The sequence below is a fragment of the Nannobrachium achirus genome, assembly GCF_963921795.1.
Source record: "Nannobrachium achirus genome assembly, chromosome: 5".
Lineage (NCBI taxonomy): Eukaryota > Metazoa > Chordata > Actinopteri > Myctophiformes > Myctophidae > Nannobrachium > Nannobrachium achirus.
Window position 1 is genome coordinate 41,620,868 of NC_137814.1, and position 21,527 is coordinate 41,642,394.

Genomic DNA, 21,527 nt, shown 5'->3' on the forward strand with positions numbered 1-21,527 from the left:
TTGGAAATGCAGTCTACTTCTGTTCAAATGCAGACCTTTTTCCCCTGCTGTGGTGCACTTTACCCATGGAGCCAATACCTGGCCTCCTGCAGCACCCCCAAGTGGCTGAGAAGCTGAAATGCAGTCATTGTGCATTACTTGTAGGAAGGAGGCTGGGAGTTAAAGGAGCTCACCCTCTCTCTGTTCAAAAGCATTGGTCTAGTCTAGTGATTTAACTAAGGATGAGGGCTTTCATTAGTAATATTACGTTTAGTTAGTTTAGTTTAGCCCTCCAAGTTTGTGGACATGATTCTGGATTTGTATGTCTGTCAAAGCTATAGTTTATAGGGTTGAGCATTTTATGGAGAGTAAAATCAAGATTTGTGTTCTACATCATTAGTTTAATACATTCCTTTTATTTGAATTTAACTTCCACCTAGAAGCCTTTTTACTTACCCTTGCCATTATAACAAAGTGTATGCTAGCCATCAACTGCACCTGAGAAGACCTTGATATCTTTTACACTTGTTCCTCCTATATTTTGTTCCCCGTTTTATAATCTGTGCTGCCAGCATGGAAGCAAGGTTTTACTTTACCCGTAAGGTTATAAATCAGTTTCAGCCACTCAATCTCAATCTCAATCTCATGCTCAACTACACTTGCCACGGACCAGAAACACATAAAGATATAGCGCTGGATGGCCATTACAGGTCTTTAACTCTGATTGTGTACAAATGGAACCAAATGGACCCTTACAGGTCCATTTGGTTCCATTGGTACACACTCAGAGTTAAGCACATAAAACATTTGTGAACAGCTAGTGTCATACATATTCTGAAGAAAACCTGGAGACTTGAAGTTCAGTAATTGGGTCTTATTATAATGGTGTTTAAAAAAGAAAATCAAAAATGTCCTCGGACAAGACCATATCTCGCCTTGGACACATTTGTCCATTTACGGACATATTGGTGACTCCTGCTCCTGACGCTTTGTTTTCCACTCTCTCTCTCTCTCTCTCTCTCTCTCTCTCTCTCTCTCTCTCTCTCTCTCTCTCTCTCACACACACACTCTCTAACATCCAGGGACAGCATCATCATCAGCATAACCAACTGTGCGACCAGCGTGTACGCGGGCTTCGTCATCTTCTCCATCCTGGGCTTCATGGCTCACCACCTGGGCGTCCCCGTGGACGAGGTGGCCGACCACGGCCCGGGGCTGGCCTTCGTGGCCTACCCAGAGGCCCTCACCCTGCTGCCCATCTCCCCGCTCTGGTCCCTGCTGTTCTTCTTCATGCTCATCCTGCTGGGACTGGGGACACAGGTGAGAGAGGCCAGGGCAACACATGTTCGTGTTCGTGTTCATGTTCATAGTTCAGCGGTGGTGTGAAGTAACTAAGTACATTTACTTAAGTACCGTACTTAGGGTAAGGGTACAATTTTGAGGTATTTGTACTTTACTTATTTCCAATACTTTTACTTCTACTCCACTACATCTCGAATCCAAATATTGTTCTTTTACTCCACTACATTTATTTTTAGACTTTAGTTACTAGTTACTTTGTAGATTTTCATTATTATCACAAAACATACATTAACCACTTATATACATTTCGTCCATTTGAAAATAGCCGATCCACAAGCTTACAATGCATCGCATCGCTATTTCCGTACATTTTGATGCCAATCATTTTGTTCTTTTACTCAAGTACATTTTTAATGCCATGCTTTTACGTACTTAAAAAAGGCACGGTAACACCAAAGTATGGTTGCCAGCTGATAAGCGGAAATTGTGCCAATGCATTTAAATGGGAATGGAGCGGCCATTTGCGATTTATCACTTTTAACATCTTATTCAACATAATCGTTGATACTTAAATATGTTACTTAAACAAGTTGTTTTGTGCCATGGAGTGGCGTTGGAATGCCGAGTCTTAACTATCTTTCTGGCTGGCTGAAATTGTCTGAGACTTTAGCTCCTTGTGTGCATCTCTGTGTTTGACATCCTTGTTCTCGATTTACTGGTTTTTGACCCTGTGTTTTGTTTGCCGTGCTTGTAGTTTTGTCTGCTGGAGACCCTGGTGACGGCCGTCGTTGATGAGATCGGAACAGACTGGATCATCAGAAACAAGACTTATGTCACTGGTGTAGTTGCTGTAGTGGGCTTCCTGCTTGGGGTTCCACTGACCACACAGGTACTGTACATGCTGCACTAACACATATGGTTGCTGTCAGCCAGAAACCTCTTATCTCCATACAGTATGTTAACTTGTTGTGTTATTTTGTAAATTAATGCCTTGATCACACTACAACATCACACTAAAGCATCAAAAATAGAAGATCTGCAAGCGCAAAAATCTTGTCGATCTGCTATTTTTGCAGTTTTTTTATTTGAATCCCGAAAAGTAACAGTTTCCACCGGACAGAGACGATTTGCTGTAGGTAGAAAATGTCTCTCTCTTGAGAAGATTATTTATAATGTTTTTCTGAAGATGAATAACAAAAAGAAAATAATACATAAGAAAGGTGCAGATATTTCCCTAAAAAGATATATGATAGTGTCTTGACATAATAATGTAAATGTAATAATTGAGTCAGGTCTGAGGGACGTCGTTATTCATATTGGTTTCTTTTTCTTTTGGGAAGGTACTTTCCCTGCTAAATAGTCGTTTGCAGGCAGTGCTCACTTTATTGATTGAGTTAATACTTTATTAGACAGTAATGTAAACAGTGCGAGGTACAGTGAGACATTTGAGCCAAAAGGATAGCACAAAAAGGTCCTGGGTACTTGTTTCACGTGTATAAGGCAGCATGCACTTTACACTACTTGAATAAGTGCATGCTGCCTTATACATGTGACTCAGGGCTAAAGGAACCTCATGGACAGAGGTATTGTGATGTTGAGTGTAGTGTGACACTAGTGGTTGAACGTTGTCTCTAGCACTTTTAATAATGCTCTTGCCTTTGCTTGCTCGTTTAGGCAGGAATCTATTGGCTGTTGCTGATGGATAACTACGCTGCTAGTTTCTCCCTGGTGGTCATCTCCTGCATTATGTGCGTCTGTGTTATGTATGTTTATGGTAAGTAACCACGGTCATCTCCTTCATTATCTCACCACTACACACGCACGCACACGCACGCACGCACGCACGCTCGCGCACACACACACACACACACACACACACACACACACACACACACACACACACACACACACACACACATAGAGTTAATTATTCTATAGATAATTTTTTTGATTAATCCAATAAACAAGAAGCGTGTTTCTTTATATTTAAAAAAAATTAGGGCTGGGATGCGATTAAAAATTTTAATCTAATTAATTACAGGTTCTGTGATTAATTAATCGCAATTAATCGCATTTTAATCGCACATCAATATTTGACCTGAGAAGCATTCTTTTCAAGTAAAACACATTTTGTTGTACGAGTGAATCAACGAGTGAGTTTTTTAAATCTAAATTTCGTATCCACTGGGCCAAGCAAAGCGCTCTGATCGGCTACTTCTCCCTTTGCATTTGTTGTCTCTTCTTGGTTGGTGCATCGCTATGATCGGTATGCCCGAAACTGAAGGTTCTGTGGTGCAAAAACTAAGTGCGATTAAAATGCGTTAATTTTTTTAATCGCGTTAATTTTCTGTAATTAATTAATCGCAATTAATCAGTTAAAATCCCAGCCTTAAAAAAAATATGTTGCATTTCTATGTTTTATAGGTGTTGTATATCGTCGTTGTCGGGTGGAAACCTTGTATGTCCAAAACCGTTGGGTTTGCATTTATCATTTTAAAAATTATTTAAACTAGTGAAAACAGCAGATCTACAAGCACACAACGCCTCGCACCGCAAGGCGTTGTGTGCTTGTAGATCTGCTGTTTTCACTACTTTTGTGCGACGGCCTTGTACGATGAAGCTGGGCTATACTTTGCGAAAGAACATACAAATTTGAAACTTGAAGATACGAGGTTTCCGCCCGACAACGACGATATATAGCCTAGTAAACTGACTTGTATATGGGCCTATCAAAGAATCAATAACTACCACGTTATGTTATACTTTGACACACAACGGTGTCTTGCAAGTTCACAGACCACAATTTGTTTTACATTCTTTGAAACGGCACAAAATAGGGATAGATTATTAAATCATTATTTTTAAATAATTGATTAAATCGATTTGTTTGATTAATTTAGACCTGGAACTGGGTCTAAATTAGAAATGGGTGAAGTGTTACTATACTTCTCTGTTATGGTGGGCTGTGACTGACTCTGCTGTGTTGCATCATGGGTGCAGGCCACGTAAAATACTTCAAAGACGTGGAGATGATGCTGGGATTCCCTCCTCCACTCTTCTTCAAGGTCTGCTGGAGATTTGTCTCACCTCTCATCATCTCTGTAAGTGGACACTCACTGACACACGTACGCACACGCACACACACGACAATGGCTGTGACTCACTTTTGATGATACTGTATGTTGTCAGTGCCCTGTAACAAATGCCAGCACAGTTGGTTTGCGCAAACCGGTTTACACTCATACAACCAGAAAGCGTGCAGACTATTTTGTGCGATACATTCATCACAAATATGCTCTTGTGTATATACAGTCCCTTACATCTCGGTCTTGGTGACACATTGTTATGTACCTGACCTACATTTCAATCTGGCCACTGTTGCTTTATTCCCAATATAAAGCTCTAATGCAAATCTTGCTAGAGAATTGAGTCCTTGCCAATTTGATCAGTGGTATTTCCCAAGCAAGCATATTAGTGCACTAATCTGCTATTCTGACATTTCGACAAATGTTCGCTTATTATGACCTGCCCAGAACAGGGAGGTTCATGTGTATCCGGGACTGAACTGTATTGGGAAAATCGCTTCTTTATTTTGGTGAATAACATGCGAATACGGATGTTTCTTCTTTTGTTATTTTTTTATAGTGTTACATATTTTTTTCTAATAGATTCCACTGTTTTTAAACTCGTCTTTAACAATACACGTATGAAACCTGCATAGAGATGAGGATGGCGTTCAACTGAAGCCTTCGTAAACCTTCCCCTCTCTTCTTCTTTCCCACATCTCTCCTTCCAGTTCATTCTGATCTTCACGGTAATCCAGTACAAGCCCATCACCTACAACGAATATACCTACCCTGGCTGGTCCCTGGCTATCGGCTTTTGCATGGCCTTGTCCTCAGTGATCTGCATACCTATCTATGCCCTCTACAAGATCTCCCAGTCCCCAGGGTCCACCTTCAAAGAGGTACAGTGCCATGTCCCCTTGAACACCTGGGAGAAATGTGCTTCTCCTGGCTTATCTGCTACATACTCACTGATACCACCAGAACTAGGCGGTGCAGAGGGAATGATCTATTCAGACAGAAAGTTAGTCGCCTTTCCAGTCAGTAGCTTTATCGTATTTGTTATGTTTTTGAGGGGTGGGGGAGCAGTTTACAGTGAAGTAAATTGAAGGTATTTTATTTATGTCAGTTGGTTATAATGTGCTATAGACAAAATCACATACATGTTAATTTCTACTACAGAGGACCTTGCGTTTTTAACCATTGAAATTGTACAAAGATCAAAGTCTGTATTTATTCGTTTTCATTTTCCCTTTCACTTATTCTCCCCCCTCTCTCTCTCTCTCTCTCTCTCTCTCTCTCTCTTTCTCTTCATATCCCCAGCGATTGCGGTCCGCATGCCGACCAGACCCCAAGTGGGGACCCGCCCTAATGGAGCACCGGATAGACCGATATGCGCCCATGGCATCCGAGCCGGACTCCGTGGAGGTGTGCCCTCTCAAGGAGAAGGAGAAGGAGACGAAGGAGGAGCCGCCCAAGGAGGAGGAGAAGGAAAAGAAGGAGGACGTCATCAGCCTCACCATCCAGGGAAGCAACGGCTCCACGGCTAACACACACAACAGCCCCAACCCCAGCGCATAGACACTGGGGGGGCGGGGGGCCACACAGCTCGGTCGTCCACATTAATGAGGGGGACACCTCAGTACACCCCCGCCCCGCCCCAGCATTTCCTCCTTCACCTCACCTCCTCTCCCTTTCCCTCCCTCCCTCCCTCCCTCCCTCCATCCTCCTCCAACCTCACACCCACCCGTTCTCCTCACCCGACTTTCCCACAGTCCTCTGTGGGGGAGATCCCATTCGCTGGAGACCTTTACATATTGTAAGGGCTTATTATTTCTGTCCTAACCTCTTCTATCTGTCTGTCGTCTCTTTAGAAAAGAAGAAAGAAAGAAAGATAAATTAGGTCATCGTCCCAAAAGTTCATTTTTTTATTTTGATTATTCTTTTTGCGGCCGGGGGTGGGGGGAGGTTGTTTAATCTGTAAGTTAATAATGCATTTAGTTGTTTTTCCTTTAATTTTTCTTTTGTACAACCTGACCTATGTTTCTTCTTCCTATTGGGGAAATGGAGGCACATCCTGTGGAGATAAGCAGCAGCTGGAGGGGCACTCACTTTTCCCCTTGTTTATTTTTATTTTTTTTGCTAAGTTTGTCCGTTTGAAATCAGCAGCTTTCTATCAAAACACGCTGACTGGTTTGAAAGCTGGAGACAGAATGACTTTACAGAGTATGATTCTGTGCAGGGGTAATTGAGGAACGGCACAACGTTTTCATGGCACAAAAACTATCTCCACCATAGTCACCCTCTGTTGAGACGAAACCCATCATTTCATGTTGCTGCTCGAGGGTGACTCAGAGCACAAGGAATTTGCAAGCACACTTCTTGGCCTGTTTCTTGACCTTTTTTAGTGTCACCACTGCTTTTTAAAAAAATGGCCACCGCTGTTAAACATGTGTAGCATGTGCACATGCTCACACTGCACACAAATTACACGCGCACACACACTCACACACACACACACACACACACACACACACACACACACACACACACGCACGTTCAAGCACAAGGCATGCTTGTCTCCAGCTTTCTAAATGTCCATCCTGACTGAAGCCCAAGAGATCCTAATAATACCCAATCTCAGGGTTCCCAAAAGAGCTACAATTCCTGGGTGGATGTTCCTCTGTACCTGTGGAAACCTTGCTTCGACTACAGGGGGGTAGGGGGGAGCTTAATAATATAGGATTGCAGATTTTAGGGAACTAAAATCGGCTGGTGTTAATGTTTCATTGTTGGACGTCCAACACGTACACACAACGCATGTGCAGAAATAATATAGGTGAATGCTACTCATTTATGTACATAAAAGTGCCATCTCTTTTTAAGTCTTCCAAGCATTCTTTTCCGAGTGAAATGCATCCTGGTACGTGGCGGCGTCACTTCAGGGGGCGGATTGACCAGAGCATAGGATAAAGAAGCACAACGTTGTGTCTGTGTCGCTGTAGTCTCACACATATGCCCCCATCAAAGGCATGTTACCAAAAACGTGTTCAACATGCATGAACTTTATATGTTGGTGGCATACAATAGTAGGTGAGAAGTTTGTGTCCTTCATCACTTCTTCTTCTTTTTTTTTTTCAGATAGAAAAAATTATATATATCAGACTGGTATCCATTCTGTCGCTTTGAAACGGAACCTTAAATGTATTTACAGGCATTGTTTTTAAAAGCTCTGAGCCAAGCGGTCGGGTGACTATACGTGAAAACGGGAAGGAGAAAGGCCAATCGGTTGGCCTTGGAGATGGAACTCGTCTCCAGAAGAATATTAACGAGGAGAAAAAAAAACAAGAAAAAAAACACTTTACTGAATTACGTAGGTTATAATGTAGTTGTATAGTATTGTTATTTCAATAGAATTGTCTTATTTTACCTCTCATTATTGTAAAGTAACATAGTAAATAATTATAAGGAAGACAAGATATGTTTATTTTGTAAAGAAGTTACAGAATCTTATTGAACATAACCGTACTGTTTACCATTCCTCAACCATGACTTGACTTGCTGTCACTTTGTTGGAGGGTGTGATTGGGTAGCTTTGATAGGATAGTGACTTTTAAATATCGTCGCTGTCGGGCAGAAACCTTGTATCTCTAAGTTTCAAGTTCGTAAGTTTTCTCACCAAGTAAAGCCCTGCTTCATCAAACAAGGCTGTCGCACAAAAGTAGTGAAAACAGCCGATCTACAAGCACACAACGCCTCGCGTTGCGAGGCGTTGTGTGCTTGTAGATCTGCTGTTTTCACTAGTTTAGTTCATTTTTAAAATGATAATACAAAACGAACGGTCTTACAAGGTTTCCACCCGACAACGACGATATACAGTATGGTGTTCTCCAACATCTCACTACAGTATGTCCTGGGTGGACATACATGTAGAGCTATGATCTTAGCAGTATTGATTGCACAAAGAAACGTTTACTTCTGCAACTGTGACATTTTTAATGGGAGAATAACAGGGGGGAGGGGGGGGGGGGGCACCACAAAGTCATTCTAACACAGCCATGGATAAAGCGAGATAATGGATCAGGAGTCTATTTCTGTGTTAATTTGACACTCAAGGGTGGTTGGACATAGTGGTGTTTTATATAAGGACAATAAAAGCCAAGTCTAGGTCATTAATATAGCCAGCCTAATAGACTCAAGACTTACGGTACTGTGACTGAAGCGATGATGAACAGTTCATCACAGCCTTAGATCATGAGAAGGCGATCACAATAAGCTCAAAGTGGGTCTCGTTTTCCAAATGGTCATGATTTTCATTTTAATTCGTTTTTTGTAATCGAAAGCCTCTCACTATTTAGACTTAATAAAGCAGAGGAGAAGATGTTAATCAGTGCGCCAGTTCAATACTGGGTCAGCACATTTTATACTATTTTTTTTTTACATTACTATTCTCCAGAAATGGTGATATCTCTTGAGAATTTTAGATTAAAGATGAAAAAATAAATACAAAATAAAAATGGTTTCATGTTAACTGCAGCTAAATCCGGTTCTTCCAATACTACCATCATCTTTGAGGAGCATTATGATGGATGGTTTATAAGTTCATAACTACAGATTGGAAGTAGAGATCCATTAGTTGGCAGCAGCTCTGTACACTATAAAAGAAAAAAAGCTGCTGTTTTATTTTTATGATGCCCCGTTTGCATGAGCAGGCAGAAAGGCAATGTGTGTGTTAAAATGACAGTGCATGATGGGGAAGCTGGTTTCATCATTATGTCCTTTTTAGGGTTGCAACACCTTTTCAATTGAACGATTAAATAAAAAAAATATCGATTAATAATCAATCCCTATTTTGGGCATGTCATAATAGGTGAAAAGTAAAAGAATATATAAGAAAAAGAAAACTATTTTTGCATGATACTTTGTGCAACAAAAGGACGTCTTCACCCATTTTCAACCTACTATCTTCATATACTGTAATTGGTCCTCACTAATGCTCATTTTGGCACCATTTTGTGTCTCAGAGTAGGGATGTGGACATTTCAGAGACCTGACTACCAGGAAACTGCAGGCTGTCTATTCCTGGAGAGTTAGCATGCTATAACGGAAGCCATTGTTCTCGTGTTCATAAAAAAACTAAAAGAACTAAATACAATTTTGAAATGTTGCCAAACAATGTCACTGGTAGGCGGGTTTCTGAAGTGTCCACAGTCCCCCCACTAGGTTGAAAATGGGTGAAGTCTTATTTTAAGTGTTTAATTGACTTGTTGATGTTTAACATTGTTTTAAATATGTAAAATGTTTTGCTTTTCAATTAATCGAATGGCAAAGACTAATGGAGTTATTGCTAAGACTATAATTCGTTGCAGCCCTTAGTCCTGCTTACAGTATGTCTGCCTTCTGTATTATTGGCTGTAGCCGCGGTGAAGCATATCCACCACAATGCTACCATGCTATCTAGCTACGCTATATCACACCCCTCAACACCTTCGCTGGTCCTGCCTATCCCTTTGTACAGTCATGTAAAAAACAACAACAAAAAAAACATAGTAATTGTAAGACCGATGTGTGTATGTGTGCGTGTTTTTCTTTGTTTTTATTCAAGGGACGGGAGGTTTGTTTGAGGTGTGCATTGTTTGGGGGCGGGAGGGGGGTAATTTTTATTACGTTTTTGATCACTTTGTTATTTTCTCATAGTGTCATTTAGACAATGTTGAGTGTTTTGTGTATTTTCTGTGTAGTGGACTTACTGCTGAGTCTGCGTGTAGCGCAGCCATAGTTTCATATTGATGTCTGTGTACCTCTAATCCATCAACTAGCAAGTCCTTATTCTGCTAACGTGCATTTTAATAATATATTATTTTTTATTTTCTTTTTTTTTTACTAAAAGAGAAAGAAAGCTACACATGTTATGTTCAGATTTTAATCATCTTTTATCCACGTTCAAAGACACTGCTCTTTTGTCTTCTTGAAGTTGTATACGTAGAGAAATAAATATGAGATAAAGCCAGCTGATATCAAAATTGCCAAACAAAAAGCTTTGGATTGAAACTTGAACTACAAAGGAACGCTTCGTTTTCACAGTGAGGTTGGTGAGTTAGCAGCTGCAGCTACGCGGGGGGGAGGAACGTGCTTATCTGTGTTCCACCGGCGTGCATTACAGTACATAAAGCAGTTTTACACATTGCAGGGCCAGAAGTGGTACAGCATAACATGCAGACACACGACAGTGTAAACCTGTTTACAATCCGTTTACAGAAGTGTTTGGCCCTTCACTCAAACAGTTTGATGTTGTTTTTAATCTGGGCAACATGTTTTATAAGACCGTTTCAAAAAGAGCAAACAGAGAGATAAATCAAATGCCAAAATCACTAACATGGTAACAGAGATTGAATCGACATACTTTTGAAGCTGCTTTTTATGAAACTTCAACATCTGCATAGTAGCTTCCAAGATGAGCCTGAGAGGCGCATTTCTTTTTTACTCGACTGCGGTATAGTGTCTCTATATATGACACTGTACAATATCACTCACAGGTCACCTCCTCAATTAGTTTTACCTTCCATCTTGAGAAGCACTTTGTTATATAATGTTGATACCAGGCTAGTATCCAGTTACTATTTGAAATGGACTTGTTTTGCTTCTTCTCAGCTGGTCATTCTAGACTGGAACATACTGCAACAACATGCTGTACAGATATAGCATTATCTCATATGGGTGAGAGACCCCATTCATTTGGCCTTCCAGGAAGACCAAATCCAACTGTGAAATGAATTGAAAAGGGTTTCAATGAAGAATTTACACTGGCCTGGACACACTAATACTGTATGTAGTGACCTCATGCGAAGATGGCTGTTATAGAAAGCCTCCGGAAGTTGAAGAGGACTCGTAGGTTTTGAGCTATTCTGAACACAAACTGACAGTGCAACTCCTCTACTGTATTAAAAATAAAAAAATAAAGTAAAACTGTGATTTTTCTTTTTCAACCTTTATTTTTGCAATTATCTGTAAATTGCAGAATTGACCTCTTGAAGTTCTTACTACTACTCATAAAAAAAGAATTATGTCATCCTTGTCGTCTCAGCACTTTAAAATAATTTGTGTTCATAAGCAACAGGAAAAAGATAATAGTAGTGCACACTTCCAAGTAGGCTACATACAAAATAAATCAAGTTAATGGCTGCCTTTTTAAATAGTCTGTCTGGAAAAAAGAAAAAAATCATGTACAAGTGTCAGTGGATGAATGCTGTGTTGTTACGATGCCAATGTAAACTATCAATGGGGAAGAGAGGAAAGAAAAAGCACAAATGAAAAAGAGAACACAGTTCTTCTGGTGTCTTCTATCATATCTACTGTATCTATCTATCTAACCATGTCTCTTCTTGTTCTTCAACCTTTAGGGCCAAAATCCATTGAAATGTCTTAGTCCTGTCAGATGTATATCGTAAACTGTTCAATTACGAAATGGTAAATAAAATCTATTTTAAAGATCAGAGCATTGTGGCATTTTTGTCCCACACATATTTTAGACACTTGATTCCACTAGGCTAACTATAACTACTTTATTCTCTGCTATTCTTTCTTTGAGATATAGCACATGTCAAACTGGAGCGTGTGAAGAGTGAAACAGATTCATACCAATTGCATCCGAAACCACATACTAACGTACACAGTATGCTATGACTATGATACTGACATGGGTATCATGTCAGTACCATGATACTGGGTATCATGATCAGTAGCATGCTAGCCTACTGACCATGATCATATTACATTATGGTCAGTAAGTATATGATATCAGTATCATATGGACAGTATAGATACTGACATGATACAGATTTTTTCCAAACATCTCACAAAACGATACATAGTCATGATCAAGACATATCTGTCAAATATGGCTTTTAGCCTGTACTAAAGCCTTTGGTTGAACCATGGCCTGGGACTTGAAGACGGAAACTCTGCTGAAATATTGAGGGCCCTATCTTGCGCAACCTATAGTATTTTGAAAAACATTTTAAAATAGTGAAAATAGACAATCTACATCTAAGTGCTATGGGATAAGGTGCTGCTGTAGTACTTTGACATTTTCAAGATTAAAATACAAAATAATTACTCAAAGGCACTAAGCAGTACCCCAGTGGGACATAGTTTAGTGGTGTAAAGATCAGACTCTCGGTGCTAAGGTTCCATGTTCAAATCTCAGTCATATTGTGTTAGTACTTTGATATTTTCAAGATTAAAATACAAAATAATTACTAATTCATTAATTAGGGAGTCGTCCACCCGATTTTTCCAACTGGGCCAGCTCTGAACTTTGAACGCAGCTGCGTTCTCGACCGTTCACGTTGCCCTGTTCGCGTCATTCGCGCCGCGCCCGGACGCGCGTCAGGTTTGAACGCAGCATCCTCGTTCAAACCTGGCCAAGTTGAAAAAAATCCAACAGTTTTGCCTCCTCGGTGGAAATGGCACAGGCTTCATTTCCACCGAGGACGGTGAGGAGGAATCGAGGAAAGAAGTGGCCAATCAGCGTCTTTTTTCCAGGTGTTTCGCCTTGATTCTGACGTGACATAATTTTTGATCGGTGCATGCATCGCTCCTAGTAGCAAATTAGTAGCAGGCTATGTTTGGAGCATACACCTACCTAACATCATAGAATACTAACACACACACACACACACACACACACACACACACACACACACACACACACACACACACACACACACACACACACACACACACACACACACACACACACACACAGTTGGATTAGATCATTTTAAGGTATTTGTACTTGAGTATTTCCAATAGTTTTACTTCTACTACATACTGTATACCTCAACCCCTGCATGTACCTCAAGCTGCGCAGGCCTCCACCACTCAGTTCACACGGTTGTGATTTTTTGTAAAGGGGCCGGGGGTGTACTAACTAGGAGTATTATACCTGTTCAGACTGAATAATAGTCCATTGGTTTAAAGATCAGACTGTCAACCAATAGATTCCATGTTCAAGTCCTGATTTTCCTGTAGTTCAATGCAATTTCGCAACTAAAGCCTACTAACTGAAGGCTGACATACCGGTACATGTAAACACCTCAACTCTAAGATACATGTTCAAGTGGCTCAGTGATGGTGTAGTGTTCTAATGATCCAATCCAGTCACTGCCATCTTTTTTTCCCAAGAGAGAATAGTGATAGATATATAGATATATAGATATATAGATAGATAGATAGATAGATAGATAGATAGATAGATAGATAGATAGATAGATAGATGATAATCAAAACAGACAAAAACCTGAGTCATGTCATCCAGCAGATGGCTCAGGGAGTACAGATGCCATCTGAGTGATCTACACAGGTCAAAAGTTCACCCTCAACCCTAACGCTAAAAAATTAAATGATCAACTAGGGGCCATTGCTGAGGTTAATCCGTCCCTGAGTGGTCTAATGATCTGACTTTCAGCAGAGAGGTTCCATATTCAAACCCCAGTCTACCTGTAGTTTGATGATGGAGTACTTTGGAATGTTCTTACAGTTTACAGTTTAGGCATTTAGCAGACACTTTTAATCCAAAGCGACTTACAATAAGCAGGTAATACACATTACTATAATAAGCAAGATAATAAATATGTCAGTACATTAACAACAATATAAGAAATACATCTTTGTAAACATATATATGAGTACCTCAAAATGTCTTTGAAAATGCACTGGGCACCCCAGGTATGTGTGTTTGGTGAACATAAGAAAAAGAAAATCTCATTGATGTCAGTTTTGTGGTGTTTTTTAACCGGACACCCTGTGGAAGTTGCCAGCGGTTGATCAGCCTTCATTACAAACGGGCCACAGGATTTTCTATAGAAACACACAGCAGTTTTATTGTTACCCCTATTATCATCATCATCATCATCATCATCATCATCATCATCATCATCATATTAATGACACTTTAAATGTTGTCAGAGTGATGTTTGATCTCTTAACCTTGAGATTATCAGATGAGGATTTGAACCCAGTTTTGTCATGATTTCACTAACAGCTGCACTAAAGCACCATGTCCACTAGGGGGCAGACATGCATCTATTTGGTCAGATATTATGTTAGATTTATACCAAGATCATGGAAGCAATGTCATTGGGTATTCAGGTGTGTCAACCAACTCTAGACAAGACAACCTAGCAGTTACAATAGGGGGTGGGACTAAAAGAAGCAGGAACAAAAACAATCTGGCAGTGCAACCACGCCTTGAAAACAGAGATGTTTATGAATAATCTGGTAAATTTTGTCACCAAATGAAGCGGCCCAGGGATAATAAACCAGTCTGGATATATCAGCATGTCTGTGTGTTTGGAGCTGGGGTTTCACTCAGTAGTTCTACTAGGCCTGTGCAATCGAATCGTCACCCTATGAATCGTCGAATCGAAATCGAATCGAATCGGGAAAAAGTGAATCGTCACAGGCCTAAGTTCTACCATAACCAGCTGACATTAATAACTACAAGATGGACTGTGGCTGCACTAACACAGACTAGCCTGGAGGAGAAGAGAGTGTTTGGGAGACAGTTCAACAGGTTTCTGAGTGAGTACATTTACATTTCACAATGTCACTGACACAGCAGGGCATAGGAGTGATCTATGGCTTTGTTGTCTCCACGGCACCAGCCGAAGGCATGGGGGAGAGTAGTTTTCCCCTTCGTCCGTCCGTGTGTCCGTCCGTCCATCCGTGCGTGCGTGCGTGCGTGCGTCCTCTCAGTCGCCGTTGGCCCGGTCGCTGCCAAAATGAGCAGAAACATTCCCTGGATGCCAATTCAGAACCTCTGCCCTACATTTTTCAAATGGGCCTGTTCTAGCGCCACCTAGTGGCCGATGTTTGCAAAACACATTCCTGTGCACTACTCGATTTTGTCCAAAAATCCTACAAATCGGTAGGCAGTATCTAGACAGTCATGTGATCGACATGGATCTGTCCGATTTTGCATATTCCATCCTGATTGACTAAGATTGGCTTCCAAAGTTTGCAAGATTGAGCCGTTTTGAACAAAATGCCTCAAATCACAAACGCAAAGTGCAATTATAATGAAATCGCGCACACACGTTCCCACTAGGCCGGGGAAGAAATGCCACTTATTTGTTTTTTAAATCAGCCTCATAGTGGCGCTATAACAGGCCGATTTGTGGTTTTACCTATAACTCCACCGATCAGTTTCAAACTTTGTAAGCGCACTCCATAGAGGCCAAGGAAAAACCCCTTCCCTGCATTTTTCACATCAGCCTTTTATAGCGCCACCTTTGGGCCGACTTATGTAAAACACATTTTTGGATATTACTCTTTCAGATTTTCTCCAAAAATCAGTACACAGTATATCTATAGTCATGTGATCAAGTCTGATCCATCTGATATTTCATATTCCACCCTGATTGGCTAATATTAGCTTCCAAAGTTTGCAGGATTGCTCTGTTTTTGAACAAAATGCCTCAAATCATCAATGCAGCTTGTGATTACCGTGAAATTTGCCACACATATTCCTACTATGTCAAGGAGCAAATGCTACCCTTTTCACATTGGCCTGTTTTAGCGCCACCAGCAGGTAGACTTTAGCAATACACATTTTTGGAACACAATGCTTCAAATCATGCATGCAGCGTCCGATTGCCATGAAAGGTCTAAGGTGAAGAAGTTCATATGCCACCCTTTTTAGATTGGCCTATTATACAGTAGCACAACCAGGACGCCTGGCCTGGTGGAGACCTGTGCTCGGAAGAGCACTGCTTCTAGTACTGTATATGTGTGACAGAGAGAGTCGCAGCCCCAGCCTTGAAGCCTCAAAAGTCTAGTATCTCCCCCGGAGGAAAGAGATGTCCGTTTGGTCTAGTGGTTAAGCTATTGGACTTTCGCGTGGGAGACCCGGGTACGAAACCGGGTGGGGAGGTTTGGATCACCTCCGTTACATATGCAATACATTAAATTGAATGCAATGTAATATCACAGCCACTCTAGGATTACAGTGGGACCTTTATCAGTGATATTCCAGTTGTATTCAGAATGACTGTTCATTCACAATAGAAACGCTTGGGGCGCATACCACTTAGGCATTGATGCCTGGCGGCGGCGCCGGTTTGATTCCCGATCCAGATGACCTTTGCCGCGTTTCACTCCCCATCTCTCCCCATTTCCTGTCAGTCTACTGTCCTATCAATAAAAAAAAAGAATAGAAATGAATTCCATTCCATTCTGAGTGAATTTTCATTCAGGTTTGGAGGGGTGGTATACTGTATACTGTGTATGCTGTTTGAATCAGAATATGCTTTTATTCAGGTTCCATGTAAACAGTTGGTATGACTCTGTGTTCAGAATGAGTTCATTCTGAATGAATAATTATTGTCCATGAAACTACAGCCTCATTCCAGCCCTGAATCTACCAGCCCAGCGATAGATTAGGCCCCAGGGGACACAGGCTCCTCTGTCTCTTTCATTATAGCCTTGCTGGGACCCCGGGGCGATGGGGTGGGCCCCGCAACAACCCTCTCTCCCTCCTTAGAATGCAAAGAGGCCAAACCTGTCCTTGTTTTTGTTGGGCAATCACTACTGACAGAGTTTCCTATCCTCCTCAGAGCCGTTGAGACAAGTTGTCTCCTGGACTTCCATTCCTGCCCTGAGACGCAGCAGACTCTACTAGAAGTCAGCTCAACAACACAGGTAAGACTTCATGTTCTTGGAATGGAAAATATGGAATGCAGTCATAACTGGAGTCATATTTACATTCAACCTGGGTTTTGTATCATTTAAATTGGGAGTGAATTAACGTGTTTGCAGAGCAAAACACAGAAAAAACGACTAAAAGGTTTTACTCAAGTAAAAGTATCAATACTGCAATGTAGATATACTCTGTTGAAACCAAAGATCAGGAATTCAAAATGTACTTGAGTAATACCGAAGTTTTGGTGTCAAAATATACTTAAGTACTAAAATAAAAGTACTCAGTATGCACAATATCCTGTTTCACATGTTTCTAAATGTATACAAACTAGTCCTACCCGTTCAAAGATATGTGCTTCAAATTATGTGCAGAGTGTAGGTGATGGGGTGTGTGTGGCTATATGAGGGATTGGTGGTGCTTGCATGTGGAAATGTAGGAATAACAGAAGAAATGTTGGAGAACCCAGCAAAATGCACGCCTGTAGCACGCACACACACACACACACACACACACACACACACACACACACACACACACACACACACACACACACACACACACACACACACACACACACTTTCCTCCCAGCAGACACAGCAGTCAACAAAGGTCTTGGAAATCCAAAACAGTTTTTTGAAAAAGATATATCAGTGGTTCCCGCACTGTGTCATGTCGAGGACCCCCAAAAAGTTATGTGTTTGGCCGCAGACCCCATCTCAATCTGATTTTTTTCTTCTGGGGATCCCCGGCCCAGAAGCAAAGATTTTGGTTACAAATGTTGCCTCATGCTAGATGCAGAATAGATATGCCTCATGCTAGATGCAGAATAGATATAAAAATGATAATAGTATACGATTTGTGACAAATGGGCTTTGCAGTTATATCAGGTCTGTTCATATGCTAATGGTGATGCGGATTCAGATCAATTGGTCCAGCCACCGAAGAGAAACGTTGTGACAGACACTCAGACAGACAGACAGACAGACAGACAGACAGACAGACAGACAGACAGACAGACAGACAGACAGACAGACAGACAGACAGACAGACAGGCAGGCAGGCAGACAGACAGACAGACAGACAGACAGACAGACAGACAGACAGACAGACAGACAGACAGACAGACAGACAGACAGACAGACACTCAGACATTTGGATAATTATATGTTTGATAACTGTAGTGGAGTAAAAGTACAATATTTGCCTCTGAGATAGAGTGGAGTATAAGTAAAAGTATATTGACAATTCAAAATACTTCAGTAAAGTAAAAGTACCTGGAAATTGTACTTAAAGGGGCAGTTCAGTCAAATAAATAAGATAACAAGTGTATTCCCAGTTTGTCACACAACAGAGTAATGTATTATTAACCAACAGACACAATTTGAATGATGAAAAAAAATCGAAAGGTTTCAAAATGTGTCAAATCCAAAACATATTTTTCTCTCCTTTCAGCCAAGGACTGTAGGGGCATGGCCTATGTACCTTATGAAGCCACGCCCACTCACAGAGGTGTCTGCTTTGGTTTTCAGTGATGTAGAAAAAGAAAAGAAAAAAAAGGCACTGAAGTACATTTACTCAAAAAAAGTAACTAAGTACATTTACTCAAGTACTTTGTTCTCAAGTACTTTGACTTTACTTGAGTATTATTATTATTATTATTACAGGTAGACTTTAGCAAAACACATTTTTTGAACACAATGCCTCAAATCATGCATGCAGCGTCCGATTGCCATGAAAGGTCTAAGGTGAAGAACATATGCCTCCCTTTTAACATTGGCCTATTATACAGTAGCACCACCAGGACGCCTGGCCTGGTGGAGACCTGTGCTCGGAAGAGCACTGCTTCTAGTTAAAGGGGAGATATAATGGACCAAAGTCAAGTTTCCTTTTTTTTGTGATGAGTTTATATCACTGGCCAGATGGCCAAGACATGACCCTTATCTGTGTGGCTGGTTCAGATAGGGATCTCCATGTATGGGCATAAAAGGGATGTACTATATACAGTACATGGAGCTCCATATATAACTGGTCTGATATACATATACACTGGTCAGATGGCCAAGAATTACTTTTACTCCACTACAAAGTTTAAAAAACTTAAGTTAGCCTACTAAAAAGTACAGTAGGTAAATACAAAGAAGGTTCAGGGGAGGGTAGGGCTGGTACCCAGTTGAAATATGCTTATTTTGGGGGTCGCAGCCTAAAAAGGTTGAGAACCATTGATTTCTAACCTAACCTAATCAAAATGGGGTCCCACAGCAATAGTGACTCCCTTCATCTGTAACTCCACGTTCATCAGTTGTTCAGTTGTCTAAAAAACATAATGCAAAAATGAGTTCATTCTGAATGAATAATTATTGTCCATGAAACCACAGCCTCATTCCAGCCCTGAATCTACCAGCCCAGCGATAGATTAGGCCCCAGGGGACACAGGCTCCTCTGTCTCTTTCATTATAGCCTTGCTGGGACCCCGGGGCGATGGGGTGGGCCCCGCAACAACCCTCTCTCCCTCCTTAGAATGCAAAGAGGCCAAACCTGTCCTTGTTTTTGTTGGGCAATCACTACTGACAGAGTTTCCTATCCTCCTCAGAGCCGTTGAGACAAGTTGTCTCCTGGACTTCCATTCCTGCCCTGAGACGCAGCAGACTCTACTAGAAGTCAGCTCAACAACACAGGTAAGACTTCATGTTCTGGAATGGAAAATATGGAATGCAGTCATAAATTAGGCGCAGGAAGAATGACGTAGCCAGTTCAGGGGGGAGATCTAAGAGGTTGGCGGCGCGCCCCCAGGTGGGCGGAGTATTATATTCCGCCCCCCACTCAGAGTATATCTAGGGTACTAACCCTGCAGTGCTTCAGTTGCTAAACTCAGCGCTGCAGGACACACACAGGTGCCACACCTGTTGCTGCTGGAAGCTGTGCTGCTGCCCATGCACCGTTCCAAGAGGGTGCCTAACTTGGCTGAGTATTTCTGGCTGTTTCTGCTATGTACTATTGCTTATTTCATGTTCTTAGCTGCCAAACTAACTTAGTTAAGAAGCTGTGTTCTGGCCAGGTTGTATGGGAAGGTTGAGGTTGTTATTCTGGTAATCACTGAATACTAGAAGCTGTGTTCTTGGCCAAGTCGCATGGGTAGTTTTGAGATTGTTATTCGGGTAATCGCTGAATTCTAAAGTTTCAAGGTCCATATTGTCTTGCTAAAGTTGCTGGTGCCCCAGCTGAATTCTGTACTTCAGTCATGTTGCTAAAGCTAATCTAAAGGTGCTACGGGCTTGCTAACATGGCTAAATGTAAACTCAGGATCATAGAAAGTGGGCTGTGGCTACGGGCTAAATGCTAACTTATTTGTGCCCCGGTGGGCCTTTACTGGGCTACCATGAGTTAAGGTAATCTCAGTCGTTGGGTTTGTCGATGATAGCGACAGTGTTTTTTGCGACTGCGCGGGCCGTATCGGCTAGCATGGAGCAACAGGTTCAATGTATAGTCAGCCAGGAGCTAGCCGGTGGCTATTGCTAGCCGGCTACTCCGGTAAGGATGCTGTTAGCTGGTAAAACAACGTGCTAGCCATGTCAAGGCATAGAGCGGCGGCCCCTCGTGATAACGTGGCCCCGTAGCAAGTATGAAACACGCCAGGAGGATTCAGTTTGTAGGCTGTTGTAGGTATCGGCAGCATTCACCTAGCATCCGAGCTAGCCGAGTTCATGTCAAGCGGTGGTTTACGGCATGACGTCGTCAGCGCATACTAAACGCTGGGGATGGGATATGTAGTTCGCTAGCAGGTCAAGCCCAGCTGGATTCCGTGCTACAGTTTATGTGGCAGTCGTTTGTTGCTAATGCTAATTTAAGGTGCTTATGGGTTTCGCTAACGTTGCTAAAGATTAGCGGCTGTCCAGGCTGGGTTCAAGGCAAGGATTATGGCATAAATGTTGGGTTCGTTGTCGTGGTAAACACGGCCGAGGTCTACTTCTAACTACTGCTTCATCAAGGTAATGGTGCTCTTTCCAGCTGAGTTTGCATACTACAGATCGAGACGGGAGCAGTTGCGGCTCCTGGCTAACGCTAAAATAACTTCTTTGTGCTTGGCTTGCTTGCGACCGTTCGCTAAGGTTAACTCAGTTGCTTGTGCTTATCGGGTACAGTGGTGTATTTGTCGGGATCAGTGGCGTATTGGTGTATTTTGTCAGCCGTATATGCTACTGTTGAGCAGCGTTCCTTCCTTGCAGTCAGCCAGGGGCTAGCTTTGCTTGTTGTTAGCCGGCTAGCTTTAACTAATGTAAGGATAGCTGCTAGTTGGTAAAACGGCTTGCTAGCCATGTTCTAGGCGCAAGTATGGCCCCGTCTGAAAACGTTGCTCTATAATCAGCTGCTGCTTATGAGGTGCTAGTTGCTATACCTTAGCAGCTACTAAATGGTTCCTGTCGCTTGTATGTCTGCGTGGGCAGAGCAGTATAATCAGAGAGTGGTGTCACCGCGGGGTC

At 41.7% G+C, this 21,527-nt stretch overlaps 1 protein-coding gene across 2 annotated transcripts in view; it reads left to right on the forward strand.

Moving 5' to 3' along the window:
- Positions 1-5,927, forward strand: part of slc6a9 (solute carrier family 6 member 9) — a gene marked incomplete at both ends in the record, with an annotated part of 75,678 nt that extends 69,751 nt beyond the window's left edge. For both annotated transcript variants that reach the window (XM_080725457.1, XM_080725456.1), the window contains 6 exons: positions 1,062-1,299; positions 2,036-2,170; positions 2,956-3,055; positions 4,282-4,382; positions 5,078-5,248; positions 5,670-5,927. In XM_080725457.1, the coding sequence (XP_080581583.1) occupies positions 1,062-1,299; positions 2,036-2,170; positions 2,956-3,055; positions 4,282-4,382; positions 5,078-5,248; positions 5,670-5,927 (1,003 nt within the window). The remainder of the gene's footprint in view (positions 1-1,061; positions 1,300-2,035; positions 2,171-2,955; positions 3,056-4,281; positions 4,383-5,077; positions 5,249-5,669) is intronic.
- Positions 5,928-21,527: the final 15,600 nt, after the last annotated feature.